Source organism: Hippichthys cyanospilos, chromosome 12 (assembly GCF_059441005.1).
Source record: "Hippichthys cyanospilos isolate Australia breed blue-spotted pipefish chromosome 12, RoL_Hcya_1.0, whole genome shotgun sequence".
NCBI classification, from domain to species: Eukaryota; Metazoa; Chordata; class Actinopteri; order Syngnathiformes; family Syngnathidae; genus Hippichthys; species Hippichthys cyanospilos.
The window spans coordinates 16,172,715-16,189,625 of record NC_142380.1 but is presented as its reverse complement, the minus strand read 5'-3'; the positions used below and the strand labels follow the sequence as shown (position 1 = coordinate 16,189,625).

The 16,911-nt window shown below is 39.6% G+C and overlaps 1 protein-coding gene across 6 annotated transcripts in view; it reads right to left on the bottom strand.

The window, feature by feature from the left end:
- The window catches only part of ctnnd2b (catenin (cadherin-associated protein), delta 2b), a 157,080-nt gene that overhangs the window by 23,592 nt on the left and 116,577 nt on the right, over positions 1-16,911 (bottom strand). For all 6 annotated transcript variants that reach the window (XM_088429149.1, XM_088429151.1, XM_088429153.1 and 3 more), the window contains 2 exons: positions 15,534-15,666; positions 7,613-7,826 (listed from right to left, as the gene is read on the bottom strand). In XM_088429149.1, coding sequence (XP_088285275.1) covers positions 7,613-7,826; positions 15,534-15,666 — 347 coding nt within the window. The remainder of the gene's footprint in view (positions 1-7,612; positions 7,827-15,533; positions 15,667-16,911) is intronic.

Below are 16,911 nucleotides of genomic sequence, written 5' to 3'. Positions count from 1 at the left end.
TAAATTTTTCCACTGCGGGACTGGAAGCAATCGCCTTCTTTTCTACATCATTGTGTGGGGTTTCCCAAGGACACCCACAAAAAATGCTGCTGTATGTAGAATTGAATCAGATTGAAAGAGAGGAAAGAGGGATTTTCAGATGTTGAGGATCTCCTTGCAATGCCTCCCAAAAATTCACGTTTTGTTTGGAACACGACTCGAGAGGAGCAAGCGATTGGGAAACAAAGGTCATTTTCCCCCGTTGTGACACTTTTTTGTTTCTCCCTCCCGGCCTTTTTCTCCATCATGGCTGTGTACAGTATCTGTGAGTCAGGCAGCTTGCCTACCTGCTGTGATCCTGATTCAAAATGCCTCTACCATCAAAGGAGAATGTGTAGAGTTTGTCCAGACCTACAAATACCTGGGTGTGCAGCTGGACAATAAACTGGATTGGACTACCAACACAGAAGCTCTGTGCAGGAAAGGACAGAGCCGACTGTACTTCCTCAGAAGGCTGGCGTCCTTCAACATCTGCAAAAAGCTCCTGCAGATGTTCTACCAGACTGTTGTGGCGAGCGCCCTCCTCTATGCAGTAGTGTGCTGGGGAGGCAGCACCAAGAAGAAGGACGCCTCGCGTCTGGATAAACTGGTGAGGAAGGCGGGCTCGGTTGTGGGCACAGAGCTGGACAGTCTGACAACTGTGGCTGAGCGACGAGCGCTAAACAAGCTGCTATCAATCATGGACAATCCAACACATCCACTACACAGCATCATCCACAGACAGAGGAGCTGCTTCAGTGACAGATTGCTGTCACTGTCCTGCTCCACGGACAGGCTGAGGAGATCATTCCTCCCCCATGCCATGAGGCTCTTCAACTCCACCCGGGGCAGTAAAAGCTCACATTAAACTCAAAACCTCATACTCTGCACTGCACTATTCACTTTATACAAGCACCTTAATTATACTTGCACTAGACTCCAACGATTCACACTATTCTGTTTACACTGTTAACAAGCACCTTAAGTATACTTCTGTACTGGACTTATGTGTATCTTGTGTATTTTATTTCTCATATTTTATATCTCGACTTGAGGATACGACTTCCATGACTTCCCACATTAGAGCATGTCGGGTCGCAGGCGAGTAGCGAGCCTGCTAGAACGGGTGTGGAGTCGTTAAGGCTAGAGTTAACCGGCACTAGGCTGGACTGTTACAACACACATAGCATACTTAGTCTAGGTCACTGCAATCCACACACTGTTTCAATACCTAATGCTGAATGCCCCAATGATAAGATTTCTGCTGAGGTGGTGTTGATTAAGGAAAACAGCCCTGCCTCTTTAATCAGTAAGACTAGTGACAAAGTGCCTAGGCGAAATATTAATATCAATATGCGCGCTGTAGTCGTCGACAATCGAATTCCTACTTTACTAACATCGCGACGAGGTTTTAATTACTCAAAATATAGAGCAAGCCCCAGCCATAAAAATCTTGTTGGTATTAGTACTACCAACACGAGGACTCAGAATAATCCGGGAAAAATGTCCCAGTTTAAATTCGGCTTCATAAATATTAGGTCACTCGCTTCAAAAGCCCTTCTTGTAAATGATCTTATTACAGATCAAAATCTTAACGTGCTTGGTCTCTGCGAAACCTGGCTAAAACCAAATGAATTCTTACCATTAAATGAGGCCTCACCCGCAAACTTTGTGGGCTCACATGTTGCCCGTCCTTGTAAAAAAGGGGGGGGTGTCGCCCTAATTTCGGAATCTGATCTTAGGCTTAGCACGAGCACGAGTCACACTTTCAAGACATTTGAGGCTCTCGTTATGCGATCGAGCTCCTCACCACCATTTTATGTGGTAGTTATTTACCGTCCTCCTGGCCCATACTCTGGATTCTTAGATGAATTCCCTGAACTTATGGCTGACTTAATAACTCACACAGATAATATATTAATTATGGGTGACTTCAATATTCATATGAACTCCCCATCAGAGCCACTTACTGTAGCTTTTCAAGCAATAATCGATGCATTTGGTTTTACACAAATAATAAAAGCAGCAACACACCGGAATGGTAATATCTTAGACTTAGTGCTAACCCGTGGCCTAACTGCCTCAAACGTCATAATTCTGCCACATACTAACGTTATGTCTGATCATTATCTTATAACATTTGAAGTCCTAGCTCAGTGTGGTCTTGTTGTCCACAACCAAGGCTTTAAGAGCCGTGATATTAATTCTTCAACGACTGCTGCACTTTCTGAATTACTGCCTTCCGCAACAGCTGCCTTTCCGTCCTTCACTGGCTCAGTCGATAAGCTCGCAAATGATTTTAATTCGGTTCTTCTAAATTCCCTAAACTCTATTGCGCCGCTGAAACTTAAAACTCGTCCGAAGCGGCGCACTCCGTGGTTTACGGAGGAAACGCGTACGTGTAAACTGTTAAGTAGACAACTTGAGCGTAAATGGCGAACAACTAAACTTGAGGTTTTCCGTCAGGCCTGGTGCGATAGCTTGCTGAAATATAAAGAGGCTCTTAGGCTAGCAAAAACTAATCACTTTTCCAAAATGATTAGTCTTAATAAAAACAACCCAAAGTATTTATTTGAGACGGTAGCGCAGCTAACACAGCAGCAGCAGGTTAATCAAAATTCCCTCCATTCAGCACACGATTTCATGCAATCCTTTACTCAGCGGATTCAGCTAATAAGGGAAGAAATAAAAAAGGCAGCGCCGCTCACCACCTCAACTGTGATTGTTGATGTTAGTTCGGACAATCAGGTTCATGAAAGTCTGGCTACCCTGTCCCAGTTTGATTTAGTATCCCTGGAGTGTCTTACACAACTGGTTAATGCAGCAAAGCCGACGTCCTGCATGCTCGACCCGCTTCCAGGCAAACTCGTCAAAGAGTTGTTCCCGATCTTGGGGTCGTCTGTCTTGAATATTATCAACCTGTCACTCTCCTCTGGCATTGTACCTGAAGCTTTTAAGACGGCCGTCATTCAACCATTACTTAAGAAACCACACCTAGATCCTGAAGATCTCGCTAACTATAGGCCAGTGTCACACCTTCCGTTTATCGCCAAAATTCTCGAGAAAGTTGTAACACAACAGCTTAGTGATTTTATGATAGACAACAATAGATTTGAACTCCTTCAGTCAGGTTTTAGGGCCAACCACTCAACTGAGACAGCCCTAGTAAAAGTGACGAATGATCTTCTCTTAGCCTCGGATTCCAACATCTCATCAATATTATTACTGCTTGATCTTAGTGCCGCATTTGACACTATTGATCATCATATTCTTATAGAACGTCTTAGATCATGTGTTGGTATCTCGGGATCAGCACTTTCTTGGTTCAGATCTTACATCCTGGGAAGGACGCATAGTGTCTCTTATGGCGACGCAATCTCTGAGTCTTTCTCCGTCTCATGTGGTGTCCCGCAGGGGTCAGTACTTGGCCCCTTACTGTTCAACATCTACATGATTCCTCTCGGCGATATTATACGTAAACATGCTATTAGTTTTCATTGCTATGCTGATGATACCCAACTCTATATGCCCTTAGAAATAACGGATCCGTGCAAGTGCAGTAAACTGGAGGCTTGCCTTGCCGAGATTAAACAATGGATGTCTTCCAATTTTCTGCTTCTCAACCCTAATAAAACTGAGATGTTATTTATTGGCCCTGCTCATCATCAGCACCTGCTTAAGAATACCACGCTGAACCTAGAAAACTGTATTATTTCCCAAAGTAGTTCTGCAAAAAATCTCGGCGTGATATTTGACTCAACTCTCTCCTTTCGAACACATATTAATAACATGACAAGAACGGCGTTTTTTCACCTCCGCAATATAGCTAAAATTCGCCCTATTCTTTCTCTTAGCGATGCAGAAACATTAATTCATGCATTTGTTACGTCGCGCCTAGACTATTGCAACATTTTGTTTTCTGGCCTTCCCATGTCTCACATTAAAAGCCTGCAGTGTGTACAGAATGCAGCGGCGAGACTATTGACAAGGACGAGAAAGTTTGATCATATTACTCCGATTCTAGCTGACCTGCATTGGCTTCCAATACACGTGAGATGTGATTTTAAGGTGTTGTTAATTACTTATAAAATTTTACACGGTTTAGCTCCTTCCTATCTCGTCGACTTAGTATCACCTTATGTTCCGTCCCGACAACTTCGATCACAAAATGCCGGTTTGCTATCGACCCCACGGGCTAAAAAGAAGTCTGCGGGATCAAGGGCATTTTCCATTCGCGCGCCAGTACTATGGAATGCCCTACCTATGGAAGTTCGCGCAGCCACCTCGGTAGAAATCTTTAAATCCCGACTAAAAACACATCTATACTCAAAAGCATTTAGTTAAATTAGCCTGTCTGCAGCCTTCTTCTTTTTTCCTGCCCCCCTCTTCCGGCCGGGAGAGGGGGCTAGCTAGATGGTGAGGGTTGACTTGACCGCCTCCATTGGGTCCTGCGCTGGTCGACCATCACGGGTTAGGAGTCTAGCCGTCTGCGGTCCACCTGGCTGGAATTGCGGGATGGTTCCTGCCCAATGGCTTTGCCTGCTGTCAAGACATCACTGCACTATATAGCACAATATGTTTTCTGTAATTTATATTGTTTCTGTGTTCGGAACATGCAGCATCCACTTCAACCTGTGGGCCTGGAAGGGGGCTCCTCCCACCTGTGGTCCCTTCTGGAGGTTTCTGATTTTCCCCAAATTGGGGTTTTTGAGTTTTTCCTTCCCCTTCTGGGAGCTTTGACAGGGGATGCTGTTGTGTACCTTACATTGAAAAGATGTCTCTGTATGACCTCTTTTCATTCTGTGAAGCCCTTTGAGACTTCGGTGATTTAGGGCTATATAAATAAAATTTGATTGATTGATTGATTGATACTGCTGGAAATGTGAATTTCCCTACGGGGATGAATAAAGTATCTATCTATCTATCTATCTATCTATGAGAGGATTGAAGAAAGGCACGGTCCGTGCACAGGATTGGAAGGCGCAGGGACAATTTCAAGAATATAACCTCTGCAAGTGGTGTGAGAATTGAAAGGAGATATTTAGACAGCAGTTAACTGATCAGTTGTTCAGCACATTCATTTGCGACCGAAATTTTGTGCTCCGTTCTTTGAGATGGTGTTCTAATTTATGTGTCGATCTTAGACTTGCAGTCTAGAAAGGTCACTGCATAGCATATACAGAACATTAACGTTGACAATGACGCAGAACAAGAGGTTCATAAAATGTCATTTTAGGTGGCTTGTCAGCTCACATTCAGACTCAGGATTTATCACTAAAGACTAAACATGAGGCAGCCCTGGCTCAAGCAGTTGAGCCAACCAAAAGCCAGCTGTTTGATGGGCAGTCCAGCCCTGATCGTGTCTGTAAACATTATGTTTAAATGTAACACAACCTTACAAACCCAAAAGTAAGGTCAAAAGCAGTGGTCCCCAACCCCCTGTACCGGTCCGTGGATCAACTGGTACCGAGCCGCGTGGGCTGCACCCGAAATAATGTTTTGGAGATGATTTAGTTTTAGTTCATGCGTTTGTGCTTGATCTTTGTTTTTTTGGCGCCATCTCTGGCCGCTGTTGATATTACATACATAGTGAGAAGGATGATGTGCTTTTATATATATATATATATATATATATATATATATATATATATATATATATATATATATATATATATATATATATATATATATATATATATATATATATATATATATATATGTGTACACACACACACACACACCCCTATTGTATTTTTTACTAAAGAAGGGTTCGGTGAATGAGCATATGAAACTTTACACAAACAAAACAATAATCATCATCAACTATTTTCTTGGCAATATTTAAAAATATTTTTATTAATTTTTTTATTTTATTTAAATTTAATTTGAGACACTCAAAGCCTGCAGAAGAATTACATGACTTGAATGTCAGAAAGACTTTTTTCGGATTTGAACTTCAAAGAATTTCGATCAAGATCCTTGAGGTAAAAGTTTTTTCATGATCATGGATTTGGGGAATAGCAAGGACAAGGAACATGTTATGAATAATTATTTAATTATTTTGGAGTTTGGTTTCATTTGAAACCTCGAAGGGTTTAGAATGACAATTTACATGACGCGTTTTGAAGTGGAACATGATTACTGAAGCACAGTGTGGGCCTTCTAAATGAAGGAGCATAAGTGTGAAATTTTGCCATAACACAAACATTTTTTTTGAGCAACCATCTATAACGTATCCACTAGATAAAATCCACACGTCTCTGAAAAACACTGCCTCATATCTATAATTTTATTATGTTTTTCACATCTACGTGTCCAAGAACTTGGGATATTTTTTGAATGTCTTGAATTGCAGGCGTAAACTACACTAACGCTTATCAAGAATACCCTTATTTACTCAAAAATATTTTGTTTTGTTTTTTTTTAATCAGAGAAGCCAGTTATATCAATGATCATAATAAATAGTAGATACAATGTAGATCAGGTTACAATAATAATAATAATAATAATAATAATAATAATAATGTTAATAATAATAATAATTATTATAATGATGGGCGGCAGACACCAAACGTATTTTGACAAATTTTAAAATGATTACATTTTTTAAAAATATATTGACTCATTCAAAGCCAGGGATGTATTTTCGCGTTTCGAGTCCAGACAATCGATAGTTAAGGACATCAAGGACATTCATCCAGATACTTAAGTATGAAATCAATACTTAAGTACTGTATATGGGATTGTGGAGTGACACATACTGCACTCCAAAGTGTGTCGTGACGCAGCCATGCCGTAACAATCATCACTTGACCGAAAAAACTCTCATTTTATTTTAGAAGAGCAGTGTAGGCAGTAGAATGGATTATGTACTTAAGTCAGCAATTGTTTGGTGGAGAATCTATCTGTTAAAAGGGGGATTTTTTTTTGTAGTTATGTTTGATGTTCAATTGATATATATATATATATATATATATATATATATATATATATATATATATATATATATATATATATATATATATATATATATTTTTTTTTTTTTTTTTTTTTTTTAATCCATCAATATGTTAGCTCCTTCTCATGTTGCGATTGACATGATGCAGTTTCATGCTTCCGTATATCACCTCTATCAAACTCTGAAAAAAATATTCTTAAACAGTGCTTTAACTGGGTGAGGTGACAAACCATTACCAACAGTGACAGGTGGTGATGATTACAAGGACAGATTAAAATGATGGATGAAATCCACTGTTCCGTCAGTCGTAGACCGTCATTTTTAAAATGTTTTCGTCATTAGGTGGACCGTTAGTATTGATGAACCGCCCACCTCTGCTGCATAGCGCATTCATAAACACATCTCTGAATTCACCTGATTTTAAATTTACATTCTATTATAGATCCAACTTCATACAAACATTTTGAATTAAACTTCTGACCTACAAACTTAAATTGTGATGGTTGGGGCAATTTCAGGAATATGCATGATTTATGAGATTGGGACCGGCACAGTTCTGAAATAACTGAAATACTAAATGAAATGAACAGATTAGAGCAACATAATGTAGATTGCTAGATTAACAGTGTGTTTCACCTGTAAGGAGCTCTCGTATCTCCACGTCTGTGGTCTTCCGGAGAAGCCGGACCAGAGCTGGTATTCCTCCACAGTTTTTTAGTGCAATCTTGTTGTCGTCATTGGCCTTCCCGTAGACCAGGTTCCGAAGAGCTCCGCAGGCGCTGCGATGCACGTCAGTCATACGGTGGTCCAGTAAATCCACTAAAAGCTGGATGCCGCCCTGTCGTCGGATCTGAGGTAAAGAGAGATGGAATAATACTGTTTTTGACAAATGTATTGGTTTGCGAAGCTGTAGTAAAAGTATAATACATAATAACCAGACATTGTGAACTTCCACTGAGTGTAAGCAGAAAAATGCATGAAACATACATAATGTGGTTACTGTGACCTTGTCGGTAGCATTATTCCTTCAATGCTGTATGCTCTTTAATGTGTATGTTATGATGCATTTACTTAGTGAAAACAAGACAAGATGTTCTGAAGAAACCATATTTCTCCAAGTAGAATCGAGTTTTTTTCCCCCCCTCATTTTAAAGCCCCATATTAGGGGAGTTGACTTATAACCTCATAACTAAAAACAAAACAAAACAAAAAAAAATCTTATAAATATATCTGTTTGAATAACATTAATTTGAATGCAAAAAGCTATATCATGCCATTTACAAGGCTTAAAATGATTATATAAGCTGCATGAATAATTAATAATAAAGCTGCATTGATAACTGTTTCGGTGGATTTTGATGCATTATGAAAAGGAAACGATGACTTGACTTGTCTCCTTCAGCCTTGAGTGTGCTTGAACAACCCGGCAAGGATGTTAGCGGGGGGGGTCTCAACAGTCATCGCTTGGGTAAAAAATATCCCAAGATGATCAGCAAATCCTCCTCGAAGACCTCCACTTTAAAAAAAATTGGTTGGGTCTGAAGATGACTACCCATGGAAGAGTAATGAGAATGTTTGTGCAAATGACAAGCAGGAAGGAGAGGACTTATGGGTGTTAAATGGGAGGAGCTAGATGGAGATAGATGATGATGACTTTTAAGGCTTATCGACAAATTAATATTCAGCTGTGTCGAAAAAAATAAAACATTGACACTTCAGATCATTTTATTGTTGCAACATTAGTTTCAGCATTTGCCTCGAACTTGACCCCCCCCCCCCCCCCCCCCCAATAACCTGAATATTTTTATTCGATATACGATGAAGAAATGCCTCAAAAAGTACCGCAGTTTCGTCATTTTAATAGCACACACCATGTGTTATAATGGACAGTCATGATCTATGTAACCACTTAAGTCAGGGGTAGACTTAAGATCACGTTTTTGTAAAATTCACCCAAACTGAAGTAAAAAAGGGTGGGGTTGATTTATAAGCGAGGTCGACGTGTACTTAGAGAAATATGAAAAAATGTAGGCAAGGAACAATGCGTCAAAGAATAAACTGCAGCTGCAGAGAGAATCATTAACTGTACTGTACTTCATTTGCACCAGTAGTTTGCTCCTATTCACAACGAATATTGCGCTAATGAGATAACAATGCAAACACGCCCACAAAGGTTAAACAGCTGACAGCTGAGTGCAGTTCGCACCTGTTTTCTCCATGGCCGCCACACGTGGCGAAAAATGCTGGCTTTGCTCTAAGAATACCATTGCAAAACAATGGCAGTCATTTGGCAGTTCTTGGACTCAATTCAAATCACAACTCAAAACACAATTGAAAAATGCCTACTCAAACCTAACATCATTTTGCCTTTTTGTTTTTATTTTATTTCATTCTACTTTTTATTTAGTTGGTGCCCTTGAGAGCCAAGAAAGGCATCTTTGAATATAGTCCATTATTATCATTATTGTTCTGCCCACAGTAATATTTGTTGAGTAATGTTTCCAAATGTTGTAGTTCTTTTGTTCTGTTTACAAGATAGTTCTGTTTACAATCACGTGTTTGTTCCATGTATATAGCTTCCGTTTTCTACCCTATTTTGAAGGCGCAAACAGGAAGTCGCCGTGTGTAACGGTAGCATATAGGCCGTGCTTAGAAAACAACGTGCGCAACTTACTTACCTCCGGCTGGACATCGTGTTTGTCTTAGTGCATTCTTGTCCCTTCGAACGCAATGGCTGTAAGTCTTGTATTTTGCAGTGTTCTAGACATTGTTTTGGTTGAATGTCTATGAATGTTAATGGTCTAATTTGCATATTAAAAGATCGCGAACGTGTTCGTTTAGCATTGCTAATTGCTAGCTGACGTTAGCATCTATGCTAATTCATTTTCTATGGAAGTCATTTGTGACGCTCAGCTACCTGGCTCATGAAACTAACGAGTTTGGCTTGCTGTTGAACAACGTTCACATACCACGTGTATCCAACACGTTGCGATAACAGTACAATTATTAATATTTTATTAATCATTATAGAAAGATAAAATTATCAGAACGTGACCTTATGTCCTTAACTGAAAAGGCATGAATAGGAATTGTCAAAAATATTCACATGGACATCACCACTCATGCACAGACTAACCTTGGGAAATAGCAAAACATATTTTTATGGAAATTTTAGACATGTTCTTCATGGCCTGAGCTTATTTTGTTGTAGCGTTTCCTCACATTTCTCTGGCAGAGAATATTTGTGAGGAGCACCAATTTTACACCACCTTTGTTTAGACATGTTTTCTTTTTCTTGCTTCACTCAAAGTGAGTGTGGCCATTAGCGTGGGTGTTAGTGAATCAATGTTTATCAATAGGCTCCATTTGCATAACTGTGGGCAATTTCTTCACCAAATAAGTGCACGTTACCCATTTAAGAACTCACAAATGCCACTTGTGGACTGATTCGCATTCTGCTTGGTATCGTTGTTTGTGAATCTTTTCACATCTGCATGTGCTTTGTGGATTAGGTGCCATGTTTCCTTTTTTTTGCAAGGCCACAAAACATGTGAATTCACAATATACTGTAAAATGAGTGTTACTTTTAAATAAGTGAAAACAACTTTCTATTTCAAAGTGTGTCATTAGTTCTCCTTTTATAACAAATGAAAGGAAAAGACTGAAATTTGCCTATAAACTTGATTGTTGTTGTTATTTCACTACTACATTGTGAAAGTAAAATATTCATGTAGCCATCCATTAGCTAATTGTTATTGTGGTCATTTTCCTGGGGAATCACGCCTTTATGGGTGTGAACAGAGTCAACATGATTCATAACCAATCCAAAGTGGTTCCCCTCATTCCCTATGGAGCAACATTCACATTTCGAATGGACACATCTCTGTGGAAAAGGATGCAGCAAACCATGCATAATTGGAGTATTGTAATTTGTCAGTGCTAGGCCTGTGTGATATATTGATTTTTCTGTGTTGTTTTGATAAATTTACTTTTTTTTGCTATGGACAATTCTAATAATATTAAAATCAATGTTTTTGTGTTTGCTGTTGTGCATTTCACCTTCATGAGCTTCCGTAGTTTATGCATTCCCCTTGTTCCTTTCACATTTCTTATGCGAAAGAGAAGGCTGCCACATCATCATAGCTACGGCTATAGCAAGTGAGCTGTTTCTCTCTAAAAGACAGGATTTGTATTGTAAGTGGTTTGGAAGTCGTTTGGGTTTGCGGTGACAGACGTGAAGCAAGTACCGCTGCAACGTTTGTCCGAAGCCGTTGCAACAAAAGGCAGAACAATAAATATTAGGCAACTAATACAGAGGCAACTACATGAGTAAGTAAAATGTCAAGCTTTGTGAGGGTAACAAACAGCATCAAACAAGAAACTCTTGTACAATCTATTAAACAAGAAAGCACATAACAGACGTGGCCGTGTTGCACATCACTTAAGATCAAGTACCCATATGTTTATATAGTGGGAAAGACTGGGGTGAATTTGTGACATTCAGCAGGGCATGACTTAAGCCAGAGATGGTGGACAGGCTGCTCTTTCATGTCAAAAATGTATTTAAAAATAGCAAGGGGGTAGGGCAATAAGCACACACCTCAGGTGTCAGCTAAACAAAATTGACAGCACCTTATGCAAGTAGTTTTGTTTGTATCGTGATACAAGTTGCATTGTGTGTCTTTAACAAAGCTGATTAAGTTCACTTTTTCAGTGTCATACAATGTTCTTTATTGCTACATTTGTTTAAAGAAGATTTTCATGCAAGGCAGACATCTTGAACTTTTAATTCTAAGGGAGAGTTCTATATCTTAAATTCTAGCTAAAAAAAAAGTAAAGCTTATTTTCAATGTTCTGTGTTTTTAGCTATTTTATTAAAAAATAGGATAGGGAAAATAATCTGAAATAGTTGCATCTATATATATATATATATATATATATATATATATATATATATATATATATGGAGCGGGTAGTCTCAAAATTGCATTAGATCAACTGTGCAACTCTTTAGACAGAGTGCAGGGGGAGGGACTTCAGACAGACTTTCTGCCACTAAGATGCTCTTTTGCAAAACAAATGTTCACATACATGCTTGTGAAGCTGGAGCACTTAGCATGTTGCAGCCAGTCTGCCACATTGGACAAAACAATACGCAACAAGCCATACACACATATAAATCAGGACACACCAACATCTATGCATGTACCATCTACAAAAATAAAGCCGGTAATTTACAAAAGCTACGCAAAAACTGGTACAAACTTCTTACTCATGCAAACACATGTGGAAGCTGATCTGCTAATTGGGTGTTCCTGGGATTGCGTCTGCCGAACAGACAAATGGCTATGCAGTTCATTTTCCATGTTCTGGGAGGAGTATATGCAAATACATCAATTTAGCACATGCAGTGTGATTTATCAAAACTAAGACAAATTGTGATGGCTCAGTTTGCACATTTTAAATACCATGTCTAAAGGGCGGGTGCAAACTGTAATGCACAGTGATGTGCAGGCCAAATGAGAAGGAGAAACTCATTGAACCATTTAACCATTTGTTATCATTAGACAAGTACAAGGTATGAGATTTTCACGTAACAAGCCCGAACCGTCTAAGAAATGTACAATACAATTGACAGGAGGAGACAGGCAGTAAGGCCCATCGGGATACACTACGCTGAGCTTCCGAGATCCTAGCAGAGATGAGGTTACATAAGGTGGTGATGGAGGAGAAAAAAAAAAAGTCTTTGGCCACACCCCCAAAAAAGAGCGTGGCTCAAGTCTGGAAAAAAACATGCGTCAACAAATAGATGACTGGGGAGGGGCGGTGGGGAAAGTGGGGGCCATGATGTGGCCCCACCGGGAGCGGCCAAATGCAGTGCTTCCTCAAGCAAAAGTCACATGATGCGGGTTGAATTCAGGAACGACAGAGGTCTTGAATTATGACGGTTGATATGGAGTTCATGTACGTGTTTGTGTACAGGGCGATTCCACCACATCCCGCCGTGCTCCACTCCGCTCTGTTGCATTGCGTTTCTCCGTGCCGTAGCACTTGAAAGACTTGAAAAATTTGGTCCGCTGCGCACGCCGCCGCGTCAATTCCACAGTTCCAACCAAACAGGAAAAAGAACTTGGTTTACATCCGGTTACAAAAGCAAAATCGTGTACTCCTTTGCTGATTGATTGAATGAAGTCAACATGAGCGCACGCTTCTGCTCGTTTGTGCCATTGCCATCGAGACATTAGGAGCAAACCCTTTCGGTTGAATATACCCTCTCACTTCAGCTTAGTTCAGATATGCAATTTACTGTTTGAGTCGCGATTCAATTAATTAACTTCAAAGTTAAAACGAACGTTGTATGTACATACTCACAGATTGCAAATGAAGCATGTGTAACATATTTAGTATGTATTGTGTTTTCATTTATTCACATTTGTTTCCTGTTTTGAATTAGTGTGTTATTGTCTTTGATTGACGTGGGCCTTCAATTTGCCAAATTAGCAATCAGTTACTTTGAGGCAAAATGCCAACGTGACAGTCGTTCCACACGAGGATTCTACAACCGCCTCCAAATTGCGGTTGGATCCACTTGCAGGCGTATCAGAGAGTTGTAAGCTTGCCGATCTCTCCCATGAACTTTTGTTGTTCAATCCAGCTGCGCACATGTGGAAAATTTTGCGATGAACCAGATGTCCGCCCGCTCCATTGGGGTGGATATCTGTTATCAAAATTTCAATAATGCAGGTGTTCCCAATGTTCTCTTCGGACAAAATCGATAGATCTTGGTTTGTGTAAATAATTTTGAAACACAAATAAATATGGCAACATATTTGCCTTTTCAGCAATGCAATCCTGGAACTTATGAATGATCTCTGGGTTTACTCTGACCAAGTCACAAGCGAGTTGTGTTATATCACCCTCAATAGAGCAAAACTCCAAACAACAACAAACATTACTGGATATGAAAATATCCATACCCAGTGATGTACATTTCCTGAGCGTTTAGACCCTTCCACAAGTGAGATTCCAAAACAGTCAACAACCAAGAAGCCAATGCCACAACCAGAAATTTGATCATCCAACTGTGCAGTCTGCAGTTCTGCAGCCTTACTCTTGAATACGTCATTGACAATTCGTGATAAACACAGAGGTCCATTAATTTGACAAAGCTCAGGTTCTGATCAGGTTTCCTCCCACTCATGCCCTTGCAAAGGTGAGTAGTATTTTCCACATGAGTAGTAAAGTCCCCTTCCAGAATGAGGGAGTCCTCAGCAGAAGTGCTCTGCAGCAAACCCTCCCTTTCGTGGCTTAGGGGGAAAAAAAATACACAGGAATACACACAACGGGAATCTCAGGCCCAGCTATTCCTCAGCTCTGGTTTTTTAATGCTCCCTGGCAGATGCTGTTTGAAGAATAATGGTTCTTCTAAATCAATCTTTTAGATAGCGGGGAGGGTTAATATTGTTAAGTACAGTTGAATTCTGTCGCAATATATGAAGAGAAGTATGTTTTCGAAAGGATGAGAGCTCTTACGGACATAATGGTAAACAATAGAAGCAGCGCAACATTTCATGTTGTGTTGAGGGGGTGTGAGACAGTAATGCCATCTAATATGGAGTTCAGACAGTTGCGCGTTAAGTGGTGTGTCTTGGATCTCACTCAATATAGCGGACCAGTATACTCTTTCTCACTTCAGCTTAGTTCAGATATGCAATTTACTGTATAATGCAGTATATAATTTCAAGCTTTCAGGACTAGTCATTCCATTAAATAGAAATCACACCCGTTAGCCTCGGAAGTGACATTTTTCTGCACCATGAAAGATTACAATCAGTAATTTCCTGCTGTGGACTGCATGGGAATAAAAAAAATACATATAAAATGATCAAATTGAAGATCATGTTTCTAGGATTATTAAAAACAGGCTTTGCAAATCCAACTTTCATTTATTTGCATAGCTTTTTTCCTTATTTTTATTGGCAACATTAAGCAACATGATGTGTTTGTTTTTTTTCATTTTATCTTCAACATGCTCCGTTAAACTTCAAGTCTGGTATATTTTTAGAATAGATTAGAGGATTACAGCACAAAATCTCAAGTTATCAGGCAAATCTTTTTTTTTCTCTCTGTGGTGGTATAGGGGAATTGCTGACAAATCAGCTTTTGTAAAGGGCACGCTCCACTTCGTGTGTATGTGGGTTGTGGTTTGACATTATGAGATTATGGGGACACCGTTTTGATATGCATTGCGACCCAAAGGCATAAAGGCTCATAATGAGTAAAGCCTGTCAGATGGAGTCTTGCCCAAATCCTCCATCTTGCATGCACTACGACAACCTTCTGTCATTAAGTAGTTGTAGTTGGTGTGCGGGCATGGATCAAGCTTCTCTAAATACAGCAAAAAAAAAAGAAAATTACAGAAACCTCGCTGAGTGATTTGATTTAGAGAATTTGAAGGAATACTCGAGTTAACTACAATCCTATAAATACACTGTGGAACAAACAGAATATAACACTGATGAAGCAAATAACAAAGGTTTGACCTCAGAGTCATTACCTCACACTTGATCTTGTTGTCTCCAAAGCAGAGATGTTGGAGGTAGGCGGCAGCGTTAGACTGGACCGATGGGAACTGATGTTGTAACATTTGGATCACTTCCGGCAGCTCCGGATCCCGCCAACCAAACTCCCTATAGGGAGGCACAGAGATAACATTGTACTATGTGTGGCCATTTTTTTTTTTTTTTGGGAGCCTGTATGTACGCAGTATGTGTTAACTTTTACCAAAACATCTCGAAGCTTACAATGCCCCTGATCTGAATTGCATTGAATGGTTATTGTCATTGTGTGCGCTGCGATTGGCTGGCAACCAGTCCAGGGTGTCCCAGCTGACTTTGGATGATATTGGCCAGTCTGTCAAAGGACACATATATATATATATATATATAATGTCTAACGTAATGTAATTATGGATGGATGGGAGGGAGGACGGAAGGAAGGAAGGACACCTAAATGTGGAATAGGTTGTGTGATTAGTAATAGGAAGTGTTTTTTTGTTTGTTTTTTTAATTCCCAACACCTTCAAAAGCCACACAATCACAATTAGAATACTGTCATTCCTATGACGATATCTTCTTTTATTTTTTCAAATTACATCCGCAAAAGAAAAAAAAAATGCTTTTCTTACACCAGGTAGCCAAATTAAAGCATCATCAGAATCGTGGTCAAGTACAATTGTTCCGAAGTGCAGAAAAGAGGCATTTGACACGCCGACATTAGTCCATGCCACTTCAGTCTGGCATCGAACATTCAGAGCGTTACAACCAACATGTGATCCTAGAACAATGTAACTGTGAGGCAGGTGTGCCAACAACATACACGATGCTACTCTGTTTCCAATACTGAAAAAGACCACAAGCTGCAATAAGTCTAAAATCGGTCTTCATTCTTTTTATTCATACTGCCTAGCAAACAAATGACATGGTGACGTTTTTTTCAAGACAACTTTATGTGTTCATACTTTCCATATATCTCACTTTCTATACCAAGCCTGCAAATAAATTCTACATTACAGGTCTGTTCAGGTGCAATGAGATTTTTCCTCCAGTAGCCACATTTACTTTAGTTTTAGCCTTACAAATAGTTATTTGATGCATTTGCTCACAGGCACAATTACAGTGTGCACACACACGTTCACACACACATAAATATCCATACAAACACAAGCACCCACAGGCAAGCGCGCTAACCCTATAAATATGTGAAAGGGAATGTGTGATGAAAGGAAAACAAATAATTAATGTTAGAAAGATGTGACAAGAGAGATTAAAGTTAACAAGAAATCAGAGAGTGGAGTTGAAAATGAGGAGCTCAGGCTTATCAGATATTGAAAAGCTTCCTTCTTTCAGGAGACATATCAATAATCTAAACAGATA